Below are 22,312 nucleotides of genomic sequence, written 5' to 3'. Positions count from 1 at the left end.
AGTAACAAGTGCCAAGGTTCCTGGCCTTGGCGATGCACGCGTATGTCTACGTTTTGCTCGGTGCGGCAGCAGGTGTGCTTCGTTGCGGCTCATTCGAACCGCCAAATGTGTCGTTCGCTGAACTGCCACACAGCGTCATAAATGGAACGTTGTTTGCTAGAACAGGACTGCTCACGTGAAAGCCACTTAAAGTAAAAAAAAGAAAGGAGAGAGGGGGTGGCGCGCACTTCACTATATTGATGATTTCACGGAGTAACGCGCACCATATAAATTTGACAATAATATTCACTTACGTTCCATTACGTAACTGTTTTCATCTTCACCATTAGTGTTTCGCTCATGACTGAACCATAACGAATACTATCAGCTAACCCAAGTAGACAGCCTCGTGTTTGCTTTTCGCATTACGCCTGCTTATCTAATGGCGACTACGCTTTCCTTGTGTCACTGGTGTTGAATAGTATTACAACGGTGCACCGATTGCCCTGAAGACAGAACATCCTTACGTGATGATCTTTTCGTTTCGACAAAGCAGCATGCGTACTCAGCATGACCCTACAATGGTCATCTGTAATTCATTTACGAAACGCGTGAGGCGCTGCACCCCTCTCGAGATGGCCATATCTTTTTCGTAGTAGCTTGTATCGTTTTCATGTGCACTGGTCTGATATAAGACGTTCTATGCACAATCTCTTTTTGAAGCATACGCACATTTAGAGGCCCCTTGCTGTCGTCGCTAGCTATAGTATAGAAAAGATGTCTGTACCCGAGAAGCCTGATGCAAATTCAGCATGCTTGTGCTGATAACTAGTAAGAGTTAAGTAGTCTCATAATACACAACGTCGTTGTGCTTTCTGTCTAAGTTACTTCGGCATACGTTTAGTGGTTAACGTCAGCTTGCTTAACTAACCCTGTGAATACCATGATAGGGAATGACGAGCACGTCTCATTCGGAGACACAAGTGTGTGCTCCGCAGAACGAGTGTGGTGTGAGAAAATTTGTATCTTCTGAATATCATTTCAGAATATGCCAGGTAGCCGAGATTCCGCTGGTGCAGTGGATGACTCTTGTTCCCGGAACAAATTGGTTAATTCTACAAAGTTCCAGGTCCGTTATCACTGTTACCGCGATATGTGTGAAATAGGCTTTGATGTGCTCTGTACGAACTACACGTGGTTGTAGTATAACAAAGAAGATTGAAAAGTGTCACTTGCTCGTAGAGTTGGGCAGAACAGAGGTGAAAGCTTCTAGATTGCTTTGATGCTTACTAATCATTGCTCCAAGGTGTCAGCCCTGCAGCGTGTTGCAAGTAGTGCTCAGAAAAAGAGCGCTAAATAGTTTCTGTGATTAAGTTTTCTCTGTACTGCTAACTGACTACGTTGTTCCCGTGTCTACCTGTTTGTTTTCACAGGCTCAAAACATGATCAAAGAGGTGAAGGATGCATTCAAGAACAACTTACCCATGCTCAAATGGATGGACAAAGAAACCAGAGAGCTCGCTAAAGAGAAGGTAAGTATCGCAAGCGCACAGCTGTCCCACGAATGCGTTTGAGAACGGCTCCCCTGATAACCCAGCGATTACCGGGGGGGGGGGGGGGGGGGGCGAATGGTAAATTTACAAATATGCGTGAAGCTTGAGCCTCACAAGAATGTCCACTGAATGTTTGCCTCGAGTACTGATTGCATATAAGTGTACATTGTTCTATTATTATCGCTTTCGATTGGTCCATATACGAGGGACGTCAGTTGTGAAATTTCTCCTACCCTGAGTTATTACCATGAGTTACTGCTCGCAAGATGTCACGACACAAAAGAAGCGTTCGCTGAGTCTGATTATATGGATATCGGTTACCATTATTGGCAAGCTGCAGTCTGTACAAGTACAGGTCTTGCAAGGCAAGTTATTCATATCACTCGTACAATATAATCAACTGTTCCATTGTCGAAAAGGCAACAATGCACGAATGTTCGTTTTTGCGCCACTTTCTGGAAGCACAAATTTCGATCTATTGATCTACGCCATGGTTTTTATACGTTCTTTCTCTGCTTGCAGGCGGATGCCATCACTGATATGATTGGCTTTCCCGATTTCATCACAGATCCGAAAAAGCTGGACGAAAAATACAAAGGCGTAAGTCAACTGCTGAAAACGTATTTATTGATGGGCTAGCCGATTCATAATAGCGGCGAACAGAGGCAAGAGAACACGCAGTACGAGAAAAGAAAGCTGGGGCGATCGCAGGGCGCCCTGTGATCGTACAACACTGCGTGGTATGGTAGCTGCAATGGCGATGACATTTGAGACGATAACCGCGAGAAAAGCCAACCACAAGCGCAAAACAAGCTGTCGGCTGAGATGAAAGGCGGTGTGGCGTTGCGTTAAGGCGACACTAAGTGCACTGCCGCCGCCTCCTTCCCAACCTGCGGTAAAATGACACCGCAAGGTTGGGACGCAAACATCGCGATGGAAGAAGCAAAGCTTGTGGCGCTCCGTCCATGCCCCAGCAGCACACATCCTACAGTGCGAGCGGTCGTCGCTGAGGTCGTTTATTCCGTCAACCGACCCCACTCTGACAGCTTTTTCTTTTTGTTGTTGTTGTTCTGCACTTCCGGCATGTAAACAGATCCAACCCTTTCCACTGATCTTTTTCGTTTCTTGTTATTATTTTCTTTCCACTTCCCTATTTTTCAGTTACGTTAACGTCCTAACCCGGCACGCTAGCGCGTAAATAAAAATAACAGCGGCGTTTCGATTCCTGTCTATCAATAATCAGCCGAGGTAAAAGAAGCATCCTCCCGTACGATAACTCAAATCGACCGGACGCGTAATATAAAACACATCAACGAAAGACGAAAGCCCGGGTCTCACGATGTGCTCCCCTCGCGACGCCCTCGATGTCGAAAATAAACACGGGAGCTTCGAACGCATGCATTCAATTCGGACACTTGATATTCCCTCGAGCGGGGCAGTTGACGTGCGTAATGGATGCAAGCAGCGAAAGCTATACCGCTTCTGGCAAAAGAAACGAGGCTTAGCGAAAAGGTCTACCGGGACGTTGTCTTTTTACAGCGAACCTGCGTATAGCTACGTCAGCGAACATAACGACGCGTAGAACAATAATTTTCGGCGCCCCTCGCCCCCTCGTCACCGCTGATGCCTCTTTCATAGGTGTCGCGATACTCGGCGGCGGCACTTCCGACCAATCGTTGTGCCCCTTTATCTCGTGACGTAGAGATCGCGCTAGCGCCAGGGGGAGGTTACTCCGTATACCTCCCATAGGACGTCTTAATTCATGACGTCAGCGCTGGCAGCGCCAAACGTCCCTTCAGTTACTATCCTGGCGGCTGGGATTCAGAAGCTCAAACTGCAGAATGGCGGCGCACACGGTATGCGTCGTCATGGCAACACCAGCCGCGCCTCGCACCTCCTCTCCTAGCTCTCTCGCAAGCGCCGTTTTTTTATTCTTTTTGTTTTGTTTGCGTGCTGCGCAGCCTCCTCCCCCACTTTTTTTCATGAACCCGCTCGCCCGCCCGCTCGCGCGTGCTGCGCCGGCGTTTTTTTTTTTTTTTTGATCCGCTTGCGCGTGCTGCGCCGCGCGTTCGTTCCGCGTTTGAATGTACGCAATTTGCAATCAAGCATTCTGAACACACTGCAGTCGTGCAGCGTGTGCCAGAACGCAAAAGAATGAATTGCACTCACAACACAAAATATCTTTGGTCTCGTTTTATTGTCCTCGTTTCCGAAAATCAACATTTTCATCAAATGTGGTGCGACAGAGGTTCAGGAGATTAACAGAAGTGATGAACAGGAGATTCACATAGACGTGTTCATGACCACTAAACAGCACAAAAGGTATCGGCAAAGTTAAGAACTTAAAGAACAGTGGAATAAAAAAACAGCATAACATTAGGGCACATAACAAAAAACAATTTTTATACTGACAAAAGTGCAGAAGAGCTTCTGATATATGCGCACGATATTGCACAAAATTATCATAACTAACAAAATTGAACATTCACTGCAATGCAAAAACAATGAAAGCAGTTGAATACCTAAAAATAGAATAATCATGTAAAGATCATTTTAAAGATGTGAAAACGAACTCCACATATACCACAACTAATATTGGCCGCACTTTATTGACTACATTTCCAAAAACGTTGATTTTCATAAAACTAGTGATGATAAACGCGAAGAAAATGAACAGATGATATCGGAGGATTCATGGCATCTCTTCTTGAAATGCGCCGATTCTGCAATTCTTCAGCTTTTCTCTGGGCGCACCAATCAGCTGTGTGGCGTTCCGGAGTACTTTAAAAACGCTTCCGCCCTGAATAAAAGGAACAAGTTCCAATCAGATAAAGAGCGCGCCGTCGACTCGTGCAAAAGTGAATTCGTTTGTTCGTCCCAGAGCAGCACAAGTTTTTATACATTTACCTACAGCCTTAGAAACGCGGTTATAGGCGATGGCGAGTAAATAACCGGAGATAAATGCAAAGCACATATTCAAGCACGCGGTTCTGTGAGAGTTTTAAGCCTGTAACTATATAGTTACGTCGAATGGGCTTCATGTACCGCTGCTTGTTCGTATAACGATTTAAACGCAGCATCGTGCCCTTTTCGAATCAGTCATTTTTGAAAACAATAACTGTAGCCCCACTGCAGAGAACAGCTACTCGGTATGGACGTGAATTCAAACTGACACAATGAAAGCCGCAACTCAAAGGGCACGCTCACCTGTTGTTCTTTTGGGGGCCGGCACATATATTCCGGGACTTGTTCTGGAAGTATTCGAGCAACAAAGCACTATGCACGAACATCCCGAGTCGTAAAACATCGCGTCGCACAAGCACACAGCGAGCGCGCACCGCCAAACGGACGAGCGACGACGGCTAATGCACGCCTTACCAACGCCAGACACGAAACTTTCCAACGGATTTCAAAGTCGGCGCGGCGGCGCCAGCAAGGCGGCGGAAATAAAGCCCCTTGATGTTGGAAAGTAGCGACGCTCCTTTATCCACGCCGGCTCATCCTCGCCGCGCCGTCAACCTCCTCTTTTTTCACCCTCTCTTTCGCGGAGCCGGCGCATCCGCAACGCTGAATGGCTGCGACGTGCGATAGCTCCCAGTCAGGTGACCCTGACGTCACGAGAAGCGAGCGCAAGCAAACTTCGCGCGCTTTCAGCTGCTCACGCCCGCCATGAACCCTCCAGGCGTCAACCCTCCAGGCGTGTGTGTACGGGTGTGTGCAGGTGTGTGCGTGTTTGTATGTGCGCATATGTGCGCCTGCGTTTGTATGTGCGTGTGCGCACGTGTTAACGTGTGAGTGCATGTGCGTGCGTTTGTGTATTCGCGGTGTTTGTGCGTGTACGCACTAATGTGTATGCGTGCGCCTGCGCGTGCGTGTCTGTATACTCTGTATCACTTGTGCATGCGCGTGCGTTTCTGTATCGCTGTGTATGTGCGTGTGTGTCTGTATCGCGTGTGTATTTATGTGCCTGCGTCTCAGTATCGCGTGTGTATTTATGCGCGTGCGTGTCTGCATAGCGTGTGTATGTGCGTGCGTGTCTGCATTGCGTGTGTATGTAGGTGCGTGCGTGTCTGTATCGCGTGTGTATGTATATATGTGCGTGCGTGTCTGTATTGTGTGTGTATGTATGTAAGAACGTGCGTGTCTGTATCGCGTGTGTATGTTGTATGAGCGTGCGTGTCTGTATCGCGTGTGTATGTATGTATGAGCGTGCGTGTCTGTATCGCGTGTGTATATCTGCGCGCGTGTCTGTATCGCGTGTGTATGTATGTATGTGCGTGCGTGTCTGTATCGCGTGTGTATGTATGTATGAGCGTGCGTGTCTGTATCGCGTGTGTATGTAGGTAAGAGCGTGCGTGCCTGTATCGCGTGTGTATGTAGGTATGAGCGTGCGTGCCTGTATCGCGTGTGTATGTATGTGCGTGCGTGTCTGTATCGCGTGTGTATGTATGTATGTATGAGCGTGCGTGTCTGTATCGCGTGTGTATGTATGTGCGTGCGTGTCTGTATCACGTGTGTATGTATGTGCGTGCGCGTCTATATCGCGTGTGTATGTATGAGCGTGCGTGTCTGTATCGCGTGTGTATGTATGTATGAGCGTGCGTGTCTGTATCGCGTGTGTAGGTATGTATGTGCGTGTCTGTATCGCGTCTATATGCGCGTGTATATGTATGTATGTGCGTGCGTGTCTATATCACGTGTGTATGCGCATGTGTATGTAAGTGCGTGCGTGTCTATTCGCATGTCCACGCACGTGTGTCTATAACATGTGTGTGTATGCGCGTGTGTATGTATGTGCGTATCCATATTGCATGTGTATGAGCGTGCCTGCCTGTATCCAGTGCGTATGATCTTGTGTATCTATGTGTGTGCGTGTCTGTATCGCGTGTGTATGCATGTCCGTGTGTGTACGTATGTGCGTGTCTTTATCACGTGTGTATAGGCGTGTGTGTGTGCCTGCGTGCATGCATCGTGTGCGTGCGTGCGTGTCTGACAGCGGCATTGACACAAAAAGGCTTCGGGCTCACTCATTTGGCCCAATTTAAGTAAACCACCACATTCCTTCTTGGGTGCCTTCTTTTAGCTCATCAAGACCACAATTACGAAAAAAATTCTCGCCTATACTTTATACTGGTTACATTATATGCGTTAATACACCGTGTTAAGGACAGCCCAGGCGGCGACGGGAAGGTAAACCGCTCAGCCGCCAGTTGATATACTCATTTTTTTTTCGAAGCGCTTATTTGTATATACCGAAGCGTCTTTAAAAATATATTTGTCACTTTGTTCTATCGGAAGCCCACTTTCGTCATGACTATTGCTTAAGAAACAGGTTCTGATTTGACGCTTCAAGGGGCCGATCAAACAAGCGCGCGCAGTGATTTTAATGCGGCTGCGGCGAGCCAGTGGAGGGTTCAGCGTGCCGTGCGCAGCGCGCCGGCCAGGGGAGGGGAGAAATCCGAGGAGAATTGAGGAGGAAAACGCGCGCGCGGAGGAGAGTGTCGCTACTTTCTAGATCAAGGGACTTTAGGCGGAAAGCGCGCCTCCCGGAGGAGAGGGAGTTGATCCCGCCAGAGAGGGGGTTGAAGAGAGTTGGGAGAAAAGAGACGGAACGCAGATTTTAACTCTGATCCCACTCCATAGATGGCGGGTCAATTTGCCATACCAGTCACGTGGGTTTCTTTCACTAGCCTGCTAGCCAGAGAATATCTACCACTTTAGAGAACGGAAACTGTACCTTTGACTGTAGTACGGAAATAAGGGTAGCGGCGGCGTACTGAACTGCAATAGAGCGAGGCGAGATGGCGCTGCAAGTACTATCATCATCATTACACAAACGCGTTTTTGCGGCTGGTTCGCCCTGGTCGCGCTACTGCGGTTTTTACTCCCTATGGTATTTTGTTCTTTGTCGTTGCTAAATCGCGGCTCGCGTGTGTAATAGTTATCGCCAGGTGACCAAACTGGCCTCGACTGGCAAAAACAGCGTCAATCAAGTAAGGTTTGCATCGTTTATTGTGAGTCCCCAAGGTGGTGCAAGCAATATATACAGTCAGGTCCAAGCAAAACAAGTCACTCATACACGTCGAAAGCTTTCAACCCGTACGTGTGTAATCAGTCTGAAAGCTGACAAATATGTGCATATAACTGAACACCGAGATCGCCGAAAGAACGTTGCTCTCATTGTGTAGCGGCGTCCGAGTTTAACAGCGTAGCTTTAGGACAAGGGTCTTATCCTTCCGTTAGTTATGCGGCACTTGCCAGGTTGTGTTTATCTTTGAGTGCATGGTGTGGAGTCGGAAACGAAACGTGCGCTCCGCCGACAGATAGTTGGCGCAGTGAGAGCAGTGTAGTTTTAATTAATCTTTTACGTAAACAATCGCGGATGCGTACAGTTCTGCATCTTTCTCGCTCTGCGATGTCACCTTGAATGCGTTACAAATAAGGAATATTGCGTTGTGTCTACAGGGCAGGCACGAATTTCTCGGCTAAATTCTCGGCCGTGAAGCCATACCATAGGTATTACGTATTTAGGTAATAGGTGGAAGAAAATATTTCAGGCTCGTTTTGTTCCTCGTTATAGTTCAGTTACACAGTTTCTGCAGCTAGATTAAAAAGTACTCGTGGGCTAGTTGGTTGGTCATATTCACGATATACGGCAGCGCACACCGGGTTAAGACAGATACACAAAACACGGAAAAAGGACGACACAAGCGCTGATTTTTGGCGCTAGTAGTAATCGGACTACTGAGTATGCAGCGTAGATGAATGCTAAAGAAACAGAGATATAAGGCGAGTGCTTACGGATTCTAGAAGCACAATTCTAAGAAAATAACCTTTACGCATGCAGTGTACATCTTTGTTGGTGTTCGCACAGAACACTAAACAACTGCTCAGCCATAAGCACAATCTCTGTATCACATAGACATGTCGATAGAACTAGCACTCTATTGCAAGCAAACACACACGAAATCAAACTGTGGGGCATGATGTGAACCTGTGCCAATGCTGGATAAATAAAGGTCATATATATGTATATTGCATACTTGTTATTGTGTTATTTACTTTTTCAATATATTTGTCCTTGGAAGCTCAAGTATGTATTCTCCCTGCTACTTTTAGAAGCTCCGGCTTGAAATACTGCCACACGCGCTCCTTTCTTTCTATGTTTTATGTTATTGGTCCATTGCACAGGTAGTTACCGCGTTGCGCAAACCGCGCCAGGATGTCTGGGAACATTCCAGATTATTTTAGGATCTTCTGTTAGGCTGGAGCATGCAATCGCGAACAGCTCAGTTTATTCTCGAACTAACGCAGCCACCAGCGATAAGGCTCGAATGTTCGATGCCACAGGTATAAATGCCGACGCATCTTGCCACGGATCAGTTTATTGACGGCCAACGCTCTGTTCGCCGCTGTCAGTGTGTATTGCTGTAGTTTGACTTTTCGTTTCCCGGCCACAAGTTCGGCCAAATGAAAAGTTTCATCTTGGACACACCGACCGCTGCCTTTGTCGACGTCACGACCCCGTGACAATATCTAAAATCTTGTAGTATGGCTGTGGATAAGTCAAGTTCATGTATGTTTTAAATTACGTCTTCGATTTCCTACGTTTTTTTCGTGACTTTAGTTCACAGACTTCATAGTGGTAGGTGCTATATTCGTGACATGTTAATTTAATCAAACAGCAGAAGTAGGTGAGCTCAAACAAATTTAAAACGTTTCTCTGCTATAAAAAAAACACTACCATATTCAATAAACACAATCTCACTCATCACGACAACGTAAATGTGTTCGGTGAAGCTGTGCTGGAAGAAGTGCTCGTCACATTTCTGTAAATAATTTGAAGGAGCGCATTGAACATATGTGCAAAGGGTAATGTAATTGAGCTCAGCCTTGTAAAGCTTCGTCGTATCTTTTTGTAAACTTCTATGATCTAAACACAGTTAATTAAGGCAAAACAGTTTTGAGCCTAGTTTGTAAACTGTCTCATAAGGCACAACTAAACGTTGCATTTATGTTGTGCGGTGGCTGCATTTTCGATAAAGGCGAGAATGTTTGAGGCCCGTGTACTTAGATCCCAGGTGGTCGAAATTTCCTGAGCCCTCCACTACGGCATCCCTCATAATCATATCGTGGTTTTGGGACGTTAAGCCCCAGATATTATTAGATGTTGGAAAGACTGTTAATTCCCCTCACTGCCGTGATGTTCGTTTTGTAACGTGATTTATAATTTAAAATAACTGACCCTACGTTTCGAGGCCTTTCCGGCTGTTAGTTTTTTTTTTAAATTAAGAAGATTAATGACTAAACGTGGCTGGAGAGTCTTTTTATTCTTATAATCTTGCCCAGCCAGACAGTCTTCTGTCGAATATGTTTACCTTTAAATTTATAATTTCTGATGATTCACATGCAAACCATGATATGATTATGAGTCATACAGTAGTGGGCAACTCTAGATTGATTCTAACTGCCTGGAGTTACAACAAACGCAGTTGTAGCCTTGAAGGAGACAAGACCTCTTGTCGAAACATTTGCTCCAGCGACACCTCTTGTTCACAAATTTTTTGTCTCTTCAAGCTTTTGTTTTTCCCTGAACTTCATACGCAAATCTGAGCACACGAGGGTCCTTGCATTTCGCCCTCAATGAAATGGGACCACCGTGGCTGGGTATAAAACCTGCGTCGTTGAGCTCAGCAGTGCTGCGTAATGTAACTAATGCACGGAGATAGTGTTCAATTTCACGCTATTGCGGTGTAGATTGCATGACACAGTAAACAGCTAATGCTTGTGGACGATTGTAAGCAGCCCTCCATGAGATGCCTGGTAAACCATTCACAAATACAACTTTGCAAGCATGACGTTCAAGATGACCTGTTGTAGCAGACATTCACATGTTTCACTGCACTTGCAGAGTGGACATTCGGGGGTAGTCATCCTGTCGTTGCCTGGCAATCCTGGAAAAACAATGACATCACCAGATATTGATAAGCATAATCAATGAATATTAAACTTTGCAAATGTAAACATATAAACATAGTGAACAAAAACAGCGGTTTGTTATACATATATGTAAACGTACCTTATAATGCATGTTGTTTCACTCGGGCTAGCTTCTTTACAGGCGTGTCATGTAACAGGTGCCTTGCTCACTGCACACAGCTGTTTCCTACTCAGGCCAGGAGGCTATGGCAGAAAAAAAAATATTTCTGATTATAGTGCCGGTTTCTTTATCACAATAAAGTGAAAGTGCACTCATAATTATGTGAAGCTTTCGTTGCACTAAATGTGTAGTAAAAATAACCTAAACTGACAACAGGAGAAATGACATCTCTAAACCTGACTTCTCAAATGCGACTGCGGCAAAATATAACTCGTATCTTTTTTGCACTGATATGCGGGCTAGTTACGAAGATACATGCGAGGCGTTGGTGATGCAGTTGCCTTTCTTTATTGCAGCGGCCTGGTTAATGTGAACCGAACGATAAACTCAGCAACTTGCTCCCACTTGAAGCCACGCCGCAAGGATGGCACGTTTTCTCATCGACAGAGTTTGACACGTTGAAAATTTTAATATTGCAGTGCGTCGCCTCCGTGTGACACCCACACAGTCATTGGTAAAAAGCTGAAGCAGTGGGTTTTTGTACTCACCGGTTCGTATATTCTCGGGCTTGAAACGAGTGTTCATCCGGTGAACGCTTCAACGGTCCCTTCGTTCTCCAGAAGTCTGCTGAATGCGCTTCGCGAAAGCATTTCAACGAGTCAAAACAAACAGAACGAAAGCGAGTGTCTCGGCCGGCAGTGGCTGGAAACTTTTACAGCGAAACAAAAGAGCGCGAGACCCATCCGAATGCACCGTGACCGTTACCTACCGTTACGCCGCCTCTGCCGCCGTATATTTTGAAATGAAGATAATGATGTCGATAGGCTGCTGACAATTACGAGTCAGCTGGAGCAAAAACTATTACAAAAGATTGATGCCGCGGTACCTGTCAAGGCAAGGCCACTTGGTATAAATAGCAATTTGTTTTATTGAAGTGTAGCATTATACAAAGATGTAGCCTTCGGTTATTTGAAGAATATTTTGAATTCATAATTGGCTCCGACGAGGGCGCCCCTACAAGAAAGTGCAATAGAGCGAATGGCGGCGCCTACAGTGTTCTAGAAGTTTGTAGTGCGCTCACTGAGCGGCGGAGCGTGACGCACTTCATGTCGCCGCCGACAGGCGGCGCGGCTCCCAGTGTCACCTGAAACTTTCCGGCGGATTGCTGTGCGCGGCTAGCGCGCGTTGCTGTTTTGCGCGCAAGAAAAGTCAAAGTTACGGTGCGCAACACACGGAGCTTCTTTTGATGCAACTTTTCTGTGAGTTGTAAAATAAATTACTGTCGCTGTGACTGATTTACGAAGGGTGGGCAATGTTTTAAGCGGCTATTGCTCCTCCACGTAGCCGCTGCAGTAACAGATAGGGCGTGTAGTTGGTTGGGGTTGAAGTTTTTTTTTTTTTTTTGTCCTGCTGATCGATACGATTTCAATGCCCCTTCGCCACTGTAACGATCATAGCCACTTCACTCTCGCCTTTCGAGCCCCACAACAACGCCTCACTTTTTTTTCTTTTTTTTTTATTCGCATATATGAGCTGAGGATCGAGAATCTGTTGCTGGGCCTGTTGGTATACATGCTTGAAGAAACGAAAAAACCAGCTTACGGACGCTTACACAAGAAGAGAAGACACTCGCTGGAACTAGCAACAGGTTTAATGAAACCACATAACGTTCCCTGATAAGCAAAGCGCGCATGCGTCGTACATAAAACACGTGTGATTCACAATAAGAGAGAATGACATCAGTAACCACATTTTTTAAAAATAAGCAATCTCTTTCTTTGATAGTGACAGATACAGTAATTCATTTGTTCGAACCATATGTTTCCAGATTTCCGCTTCAATCACTTCCCGTTCGTATTAATTGCGTGGTTCCCTTACCAATAATTTGCGTGCCTTTCAGATCAGGAGAACAGCCGCACACCCGGCAATGAGCAGGCAGATTCGCTCCTCCTCCTGGCCTGATAGACGTCTGAACTGATTTTATTTACACAAACCCCTGCATGCATGCGCAAATGCTTGCCATGATTAACAATGCAGAAATGGTCACGACCAATAAACAGCCGACGACAACGTTGATCTAACAGACACTGGAGCATCCCAAAAGGAGCCCAATAATCCCTACGGGTCTCCCGCTTCCTAATGACAGCTACTTCAGTCTCCCCTCTACATCTCCTTTTTCTATACGAGTACGGTTTTGCTGTCACCCCCCTCCTGTTTTGTTTTGCTTTTTTTTGCTTTTATTGTTACTGCACTTGACTACGCGGTCACTCCTAGCTTCTTTGGGTCCAGCTGTTTTTGTTGTCAAACGCTGCCCCAGCAATTTCTCTGCACGTACGCTGCATGCCCTATGTGCACGACCGCCGGAGGCTGTAGCGCGTCCCTCCCGTCCAGATGCAGCGGCGGACCGTCTTTGAGACAGTTGCAGTTTGCGGACAGACACAAATGCCGATCCTTCAGAAAAACAAGCATACGTAAGTGCAGCAAAGCGGCACGAGTGGTGCCGATCGACAAAGGTCCTTCAAACGAATGAATGGCGTGAACATGCACTGCAGGGGAATCAGCTTAAAAGAAGAATAAAATGCTCGAGCCCCTCCTCCGTCCGTTTTTTTTTTTTTTGTGGTCTCTCTTAAGTGTCATTGGGGTGGCCCTCTTACCGCCTTCAACTCCGCGTTTGTTGATCCCCCCGGAACTACATCGTAACCAGCGTAACCCCGACCAGGGGTACAGTAACCAGGGTACGCGCTTCGCACCCCGCAAGAGAAGTTTTCAGGAGAAACTGGCGGCAGCGCCCCTGGCGGGCGCCCAGGCTGTCGACGCGGAGAGGGCCATGGCGGCGCGCGCAGGGATACGGCAGTGAGCCCACTGCCCCATTCTAGTACACTGTAGCGGCGCCCATGCGACCTTAACACAGAAGTTAGTAGATCCACTCCCGGTGTTCGAAGCCGGAACGCGCCGCGGTTGATTTTTTCGCCCTCTACGGCGATCGCTGGAACTTGAGACTTTCCGGGGGTTGTGCTAGCGCTGTTATCAGCAGTTGCCCTTTGGGCTCGCTATGGGACGGACGCGTGTCGTTCGCTAGGAGGAAGAAGAGCGGGAATTGAAGGAACGCCAACGCGCACAGAAGCGCGAAAGGGCGCGAAAACGACGTGAAGCCGCTGCCGCAGAATGTGGAGCCGCAGCCGCTGGCTTCCCTCTTCAGAGTAATGGAAGTGCTCTGAATTTTTTAAACAGCGAGGCTGTTTATCAAATCGTTCCTTGTGAGTCGATCGCAGAAAACTATCATCATCTTAACGGGTGTGTGCCACTGTGCTGATACCTGAGAACGAGTACAGAGAGGGAGAGAGAAAGAGAGAGAAACAGAGACATGGAAATAAAGATATGGAGAAAGAGAAAGCGAAAAATTCTTGCCAAAAATTCTATTCACGAGGCGGGATTCGAACTCACGTAATCTCGATCCGAAGACGAGCGTTCTAACCACACGGCTATCCAGGCACGCTAGCAAGAGCGTTGCGTAGCCTCGTATAGTATAGTGTAGCAAGAGGCGGGAAAGGAAGTGATCGTGAGGAGGAAAGATGTGAGGTGAGGAGGAGGAGGGGAGAGAGTAAAGCATGGCACAGCAAAAATGAGAAAGGGTATAGAGGAAATGCAGAAAGAAAAAGAGCGGCAGAGAGCATCAACGAAAGAGAGAGAAAGAAGTAGAGAGAGGAAAAAAAAATAAACAGAAGCAGGAAGCAAGCATCGTGTCGTCTAGCGACCAGATACCGCACCACCTGGCCAAGCCGCGCATGCGCAATAACTAAGCCACGTCCACCGACGGAGACATCGCGCGCAACCATCGCTCTATGGTGCATAGCCTGGCTGCGTACTCCCGAGGAGGAAGCCGCGCACATCGAAGCTAGACTTGTCGGTCGACGGGGAGCACGAGCGGCGACGGGCCCGTGCTTCGCTGTGCCAAGCTTTGCACGACTTAGTGCAAACTGCCCGCAATTTCTTTTATCAAGCACCTTGTGTTTTTTTTTTTCTGTACTCATGATAGCAGCAGAAACATGTCAAATGGGAGCGAGAAAGGGAAGACATTGCAGGCTAATATGCCATCTACATTGTGTTTGGGACACTGCGGCATTATCTCAGCATTAAAGGTCGTGGTGGACCTTTGTTCCCGAAATAAAGCACCCTATAGAAGTGCTAACTCATCGTTTGCCCGGACTTTGCGGACTTCTGCGCATTTAAGCTCAAACGCAATTAGTCTAGGCCCCGACACAATGCACATCTCAATTCTATTGTTTTTACGTTGTATCCAGTTCATGTTTGCTCTTTTACAGCGAAAGCTGTTATGAGATCATTTCACCGGCCGTTTTTGGCGCCGTAGTTGTCCGCCGCCGCCGCCGCCGCCGCCGCTGCCGCCGCCGCCGCCGCCGCCGCCGCCGCCGCTGCCGCCGCCGCCGCCGGTGTCCGTAACCAGTATCGCTCGAAATAAGAAAAAAAACTAAATAAGAAAAAAATTCCAGGATGGAACGAGGTTCGAACCTGGGTCCTCTGCGTGGGAGCCCAGTATTCAACCTCTGAGCCATACCGGTGCTTGAAACTTCTTTGCTAAAAGGTCCTATACAGGCTTCATGTCGGGAAGGAACCACATTAGCGTATGCAATATAGCGTGGTAGAAGAGTAAAATAAGCACCAAGCGTAGCACAACGCGAATTCTGTAACCAGGCGTCACACAATGCGAATTGCGCAACGAGCAGGTTGTTGAATGCTTCCAACCCATTACAAAGGACCCTGCCATAATTCTTCATCATCAGGCACAGCATCAACAAAGTGCGCATAATGCCTTACATGGGTTTAGCAGGTACCAACGCTCTCCGTAGAATGACAAAAAATGGAAGAGTGCCTGCTGGCCTACTTCTCAAAAATTACAATTTTTATAGCGTAGTGGGTTCCTCGCAAGTGCACTTGGATTGGTTGCCAAGGAAGCCCATAAGCGCATGATACACTTCCTCTGGGTCTCAGTAAAATTACAATGATTTATAGCGTAGTGGGTTCCTCGCAAGGGCACTTGTATTGGTTGCCAAGGAAGCCCATAAGCGTATGATCCATTTCCTCGGGGTCTCAGTAAAGTTCTTCGCTCCCCCCCCCCCCCCCCCACCCGTCTCTTTCCCACGTCAACGTATGGTATAGAGCATGACGGGAGAGGGAAATAGCGACCGGGCGTCACCCAATGCAAATTACATAACTGGTGGGCCGTTTAAAGATTCCAACCCATTACAAAGGGCTGAGCCATAATTCTTCATAGTCATCAGTCGTCGCGTGAACAAAGTGCACATAATGCCTTACAGACGTGTAGCTGGTGCCTCGCTTCTCCGCAGAATGACGAATAATGGCTTAGTAGGTGCTTCCAAACTTCACAAAAATTGTGATTTATGGCGTAGTGGGTACCTTTCTAGTGTACTTGTATTGTAGCCCCAAGAGAGCTTAACGGGCTCTAGAAACGCCGCTCTTCCAGCTTTCGCTGTGACTGTGCTGCGGTTTTAGCGCAGGCCTGGCGTTTTTTTCTATTCTTGCTCAAACTGCTGACACGGGTCGCTGTTTCGCGTACGGGTGTTTTGCATAATTTTTTCTTCTCGCGTAATGACCTAGTAATCCTGTTACACAGTTTCCTTGGTTCTCTTTCTCTCTTTCATTTTATTTCTTTTGTTTTTGTTTTTTTTTTGAGGGGGGGGGGGGTCTGTGTGCTGATATTAGAGTTTGTCTTTGCTTTTTTTTTTCTTCAACCGACTTGAACCAGTTCTTTGATTTCGCAAATCCCGACACACTTCCCGATAACAATGGGGGGATGATAACCAAACAGTAACAAGAAACAGACTGCCGTCTCGGTTGAGAAGGCCACCTAACTGAGTTGAGTAGAAACGACTTTTCACAATAACTGCCTCGCTGAAACCCGAGAAGACAAACTGTAATTTATGTGTGACTGTCACCGATCGAAAACAATAATACCCTAGCACTGGAGGAGCATGGGAGGCTACAAAGAAATCTTGGACACACTGAATAGATTTTAACTGCTTCATATCAAATTACAGTGGCCAAAAAAATGAGGCATTATCAAGATAGCTATTTGTTAGCGTTAAATTCAGCTATTTGCGCGCCTGTGCTGCCCCGACTGTTTTTTTTTTTTTTAGCTTACGCTGCCGCCACAGAGCAGGGGCTGCTGTGTGGCGGCGGCGAGCGCTTTTATATCACACAGTAGCTAAGTTTCTAATGCTAACAACAAATACAACAAATGAGAAAAGAGCACTTGACAGACATAAACATACATGAAGTTTGAGTGCTGCAATATAGACGTTCGTACAACACTAATGTTTGGAAAATATATACGTTTCTCGGCACTTCAAAATGACGTCTTTCATGGATGCCCCTCGCCAAGCCCGACACTGGCGTACTCAATCACAAATGCCAGATACACTCCAGGGTACAAGGAAACGTAAGCAATAGTACTCGCTATCTCAAAACAAGAATATCGACAATATGACAAAGAATTGCTATATTATTTTTGACATATATAATTTCCCCAAGAGTTTTACTACAGCATGTGCAACAATGTTTTGCGACACGACTGCATAAGCGATCGAAATTTAGTTCTGCCTTTAGGTTCTGCTGTTGTACCTTCAGTTCTGAATCATCCCAGTCTTGTGGCGTAGTAAGCTTACAGCGTGTCTCATGCTTTTCTTTTTTTTTTCTCTCTCTCTTGTCGTGCCAGCTGGAATTCGTAGAGAACGAATACTTCGAGAACAACATCCGGGTGAGCCAGTTCCTGCTCAAAAAGAACATGCAGCGCCTGTACCGGCCTAGCAACAAGACCGAATGGGAGATGACGCCTACCATCGTGAACGCTTACTACACGCCCACCAAGAACCAGATCGGTCGGTACAACATACGCGTGCCAGCGCCTTAACTTTTACGACCCATTTTTTGTTTGCATTACTGCGGCTCTGATGTGCTTGAAATTCTGATCAGAATGTGTGTTTCCCGCCAGCGTTTGTTAATGTACTAGATGACGAAACAGTGGAGTAGTCTATTGGGCTAGTTGGTGATTCATGATCTTAGGTTAGCAGCATAGTAGAAAGACAGAGACGACGATAAAGACAGAGATAAGTTCACGAGCGCCTGTTTTTATCGTCGTCCCCGCTTTCCGTGTGTGCTGTTAACCTAAGATCATAAAACAGTCGAGACATGAGGCAAAACAAAGTAGTTATGTCAAGAAGAGCAATGAACATACGTATGGTACAACGTCAACAACAACAACAAAAAACGAACTTCTGGAATTAAACACGCCGAAATGATCTTATTGTGCTCCGGGCTAGTTTGATCACCTTGATTTCTTTAATGTGCTCCATACACACGACACACAACCTCCACTGTGGCAGGGATCGAAATCACAACTTTGCGTTTCCGCAGCACAACGCTGTAGCACATGAGCTACCGCGGTTGGTGTGACCGCAAAGCATTGACGATGATATCGAGCCCATGGAAATGTGGAACATGGCTTTCCTCGCATATACTGTTGCACGATTGCGTACATACCTATTGAGATATTAGACACATTCGTTTTAGATAATTATTTAGTGTTAAAATTAGCATAGAATGTAACCGTGTCGCAGTGAACAAACGCCTGCTTGTCACTTAATACCGTTAATTTAAAGTGATCTTCTTTCCTCCAGTAATGAACAGGCAAAAGTGGAATGAATTTTCTTTAATCTTCATGACAGTCGTTATTTTTTACGTATCTCACCTTGGTGTTTGTGTTGTTTGCATCTTGCTACCTTTGTTCTTGCGACGTCTCTCGATGTAGTTTATCTTAAACGAGAAACTAACCTTATGGTTATCGGCTCGGTTATTATCATGCACGCACTTCAGGTTTCGTATTTATCAAGTCATTGAATTAATATTTGATTGATTGAAATTCACACGCTGTTCCCATTTTCAAAACTATATTACTTCGATTAACAAAATTAGGATTAAGATTACTTCGTTTTACATCGAGCAGTTCATACCTTCTTTTCAGTAAAGGCCATGCAAGGCCAGGGAAAGGTTACTCAGTACAGCGGGTTGTGAACATTTTAACAATGGCAATTAAAATCGTAAAATTCTGACTTCTAGCTTAAGTCTGACTTCACTGAGAGGCGCTTCTCTAAAATATCTTGTAAAGAAGAACTTAGATTGTTGTCTATTAAGCTACTATCAATGTGTTACAATGTTCAATCTCTTTTTTCTTTTCCAGTTTTCCCGGCTGGCATCCTGCAGGCGCCGTTCTACGATCCAAACTATCCAAAGTAAGCAAATACCCGTTCTCCCTATTAAAAGAGAGGTTATGATACCAATTGCACAAAATAATTATAGTGTAGGACTTTCTATGCCCGAGGTCGGAATGGCACAATTGCTTATTACGTGATAATGAATCTGGAATTATCTGTAAACACGGGTTACGTTGCGTCTACATTGACCACTAAAGCACCAAGCCTGTGCAGACAGCTATATTCTTTCGTGAGAAAAATTGATGTCGCGGAACGTTCTTCAAGGGTTTCTTCTTGATGATAAGCCCACATGACAAAGATAATCTTTAGTACCTAATCATCAGAAGTAGATGTCGAGTTAAATGCTGTCCTTTCTGCGCTTAAATAGCGATGATTACGGTAAATGTGCCTTACGTTTGTGTTATTCAATGCCTCCAGGTCTCTAAACTTCGGTGCCATGGGAGTGGTCATGGGACACGAGCTTACCCACGCCTTCGATGATCAAGGTAAGGCGGAACCATTGGCTGTTGGGCCAGTTGGTGCGTCACTGCGAAATCGTTGAGCGGAAGAAAACACAGTACAGAAGAAACGTTGTGGGAAGGATAGACGCTCGCTTACAACTGAAGTTTGCCGAAAATATTCCAAGAAAGCATGCGTCGTCACAAACAAAGTTAATACGTAAACGCACTGAAAAGTTTCTGATGTAATAACGCCTTGCCAGAGAGCACAGTTTTTTATCCATCAACGCGAGCGACGGTACGCTCACGCACATGTCTGACAGAAGCTCTTCAGTGCACTTGCATATGAGCTTTGTTTGTGAGGACGCATGCGCGCCCACGCCGCTTTCTTGGTATCTTTTCAGTTAACTTCAGTTGTAAGTGAGCGTCTACCTGTCCACAACGTTTCTTCATGGTCTATGTTTTGTTTCGCTCAACGATATCACAAAGCAAGGCAAACTGTCCCGTATACCTGCGTTTTAATGAAACAGAGTTTTAAAACTGCGACAGAATGCGGCTAAAATCGCTTCCCGAGTGTCTGCGCTCTAACATTCCGCGGATAGCGCTTGACAAAATTTTTTAAGGACCAACTGCACCTACGAAGCGCACGTGTGTACTTTAAAGGACCCCTGACACCAAAATTGAAACCTCGAGATCTTTGTGTTGTTTGATTTTCCTGTATACGGGGGCACATCTGATCGATTATTAGTGACGAACGTTGGCTTTAAGATATCTTAATTTGGTTTTAAAGTAAGCGTGAGTGCTCACTTGAGTTGGCTGCACCTTGCGACATCCTGGTATGACGTAGATAGAGGCCCCGTGTGACGTTCCACGAGTAAAGCAAGTATTGTGGACGTCACAGAAGGTTTGCGGGGCGCACGTGCACAATACGACGACTGGCACCCGGCGAGGCCTATTGTTCCTCACCCCTCAGGCTCTGTTGTCGGGCTGCTCTCGAGGTAGTTTTCGTGAGGGGACACGCGCTTAACAGGTTTAACCCATACAGAGACACCCACATACTTTCAATCTCTACCGCGCGCGGGGCCCCGATTTGAAAACCGCGCTGTCAACGTCACCACAGCTTGAGTGCACGTGGTCTTTGACGCTCCCCCGCATGGGGCGCCAGTTTCTTGTGGTTTTTAGGCGGGCGTTTTGAAGTGATGCTAAAATGGTCACAATTAACTACGCTAGAATTAGTTGTACGATACGCTAGAGCATTTACGATTTAATTTAGAGATTACCAGACACAAAGCTACAAATTACAGCAAAAAAATCACCAACAAGAATTTCGCTGTCAGGGGTCCTTTAAGGTGTGTGGTAAGCCGGCAATCCCCATTGTTACGTATAAGCTCATTAGTACCGTCGCATCAGCGTGCCGTGCCGTCATCTTCCAACCTAACTGACAAGTTTTACCTTGCGTTGTGCGCGTCTGCACTATAAAATTTTTACATGGTCAAAGGTAAAAGAAAGACGCCGACCAAAAATAAATTTAATATAACAGACGTTTCGGCTCCCGCACAGGGGCCGAAACGTCTGTTATATTAAAGTTTCTTTTTGGTCGGCGTCTTCCTTTTACCTTTGACCATGAGCATTCGCGGCCAGACGAGTTTCCGTCAACTATTGATTTCATTAAAATTTTTACTCTTCCACTTCTGCTCTCGACTCTGCTTTGTGGTCGCTCTATCGAACAACGAAGCATAAGACACATGAGCAAACCAGCTCAGAAGAAAGGCATACAAAAGATACGAAACAGCAGGAACTACGGTCGTATCTTTTACCGGATGGTTTTTCAAAATAGGGGCGTCGAATGTGTTGCATAAAACATAGGTATAGGTAATTCACATTGTTCATAAGAAGGGGAATGGTTCGAGTGACTCGTTTCTTTGTTAGACACGTCTAATGAAGCCAAAAGATAATGACAATGTATGTTGGCTTTATTACGTTGTCCGAAAGCCCATGTGCGACAAGGGGCCTAAATGAATCTGGCTTTATTAACTGCGCAAAATGATAGTATTACAGCTATACTTTAGCCCTTTCAGACGCTACCCTATGAAGAAATGTGTATAAATGCGTCAAATCGATACGACGTTATTTCAAGGCACTCGATATTCTGTTGCAACAAAAGCAATGCCATAATACGCTAATTTAGTGAGTTATAGTAATTATTCCCAGTTAAATTGTAAACTAAATATCTATTTATTCTGAATTCATTCATGCCTTGTTTTCGCATAGATAGTATCAAATCTCAGGCTAGATATATAGTGCGAATTCGTTTTCGCTTATGTCAGTTTTGAGCAAATAAAAATTATACTTTACAAGTGGCTCGCGGGAAGCGGCTCGTCGAACGTGGTATTGCCTTCAGCAAAGTAATCATAAGCAACAGTACACTGCAAAATGAAGTTAAATGAAAACAAATTTATCATGCAGGAGGTTCAATTTATCCAAAGCTCAATGTATCAGGTTCTTTCTTAGCCACTAGTCGATACAACTAACAAAAACAAGTAGTGCACACAATTGTGCACATAATGTGTCAAAGGGTTAAGCGTACGCTTTCGAAAAACGTGGCCCAGCTGTTGCGTTTACTTCACGATGCACAGAATTACCCATCCTGCATAGGCACGCTGACCGTGAGTAAATTGTCGCTCGAAGTTGAGAGCATTGTCGTTGTCGTTCTGATGCCCTTGTCCTGGTTGTGTGCTCATGTAAAGTTTAAAAAAAAAACGAAAGAAATGACATTGACGTCTCTAAAAACATTTTCTGTCTAGAACGTATCCTCTAATCGCCTTTCGTTTCGAATCACTGAAGCACACTTCATTGTTGCTGACTGTGCTTAAAAAGAAGCATGTGTACCATTATTGAATTGAAATTGGGAGCAAGGAGGCGCTCATGCGTGTCCTC

General features: G+C 45.9%; 1 protein-coding gene across 7 annotated transcripts in view; it reads left to right on the top strand.

Moving 5' to 3' along the window:
* The window catches only part of LOC119389742 (endothelin-converting enzyme homolog), a 152,263-nt gene that overhangs the window by 113,527 nt on the left and 16,424 nt on the right, over positions 1-22,312 (top strand). For 6 of the 7 annotated variants that reach the window (XM_037657118.2, XM_037657121.2, XM_037657115.2 and 3 more), the window contains 6 exons: positions 1,025-1,108; positions 1,413-1,511; positions 2,055-2,132; positions 17,384-17,546; positions 18,905-18,956; positions 19,356-19,423. In XM_037657118.2, the coding sequence (XP_037513046.1) occupies positions 1,025-1,108; positions 1,413-1,511; positions 2,055-2,132; positions 17,384-17,546; positions 18,905-18,956; positions 19,356-19,423 (544 nt within the window). The remainder of the gene's footprint in view (positions 1-1,024; positions 1,109-1,412; positions 1,512-2,054; positions 2,133-17,383; positions 17,547-18,904; positions 18,957-19,355; positions 19,424-22,312) is intronic. The other variant, XM_037657117.2, reaches the window with a different exon arrangement.

The sequence above is a fragment of the Rhipicephalus sanguineus genome, chromosome 4 (assembly GCF_013339695.2).
Source record: "Rhipicephalus sanguineus isolate Rsan-2018 chromosome 4, BIME_Rsan_1.4, whole genome shotgun sequence".
Taxonomy (NCBI): domain Eukaryota; kingdom Metazoa; phylum Arthropoda; class Arachnida; order Ixodida; family Ixodidae; genus Rhipicephalus; species Rhipicephalus sanguineus.
The sequence above is the reverse complement of the archived record's forward strand: the minus strand, read 5'-3'. Positions and strand labels throughout refer to the sequence as shown.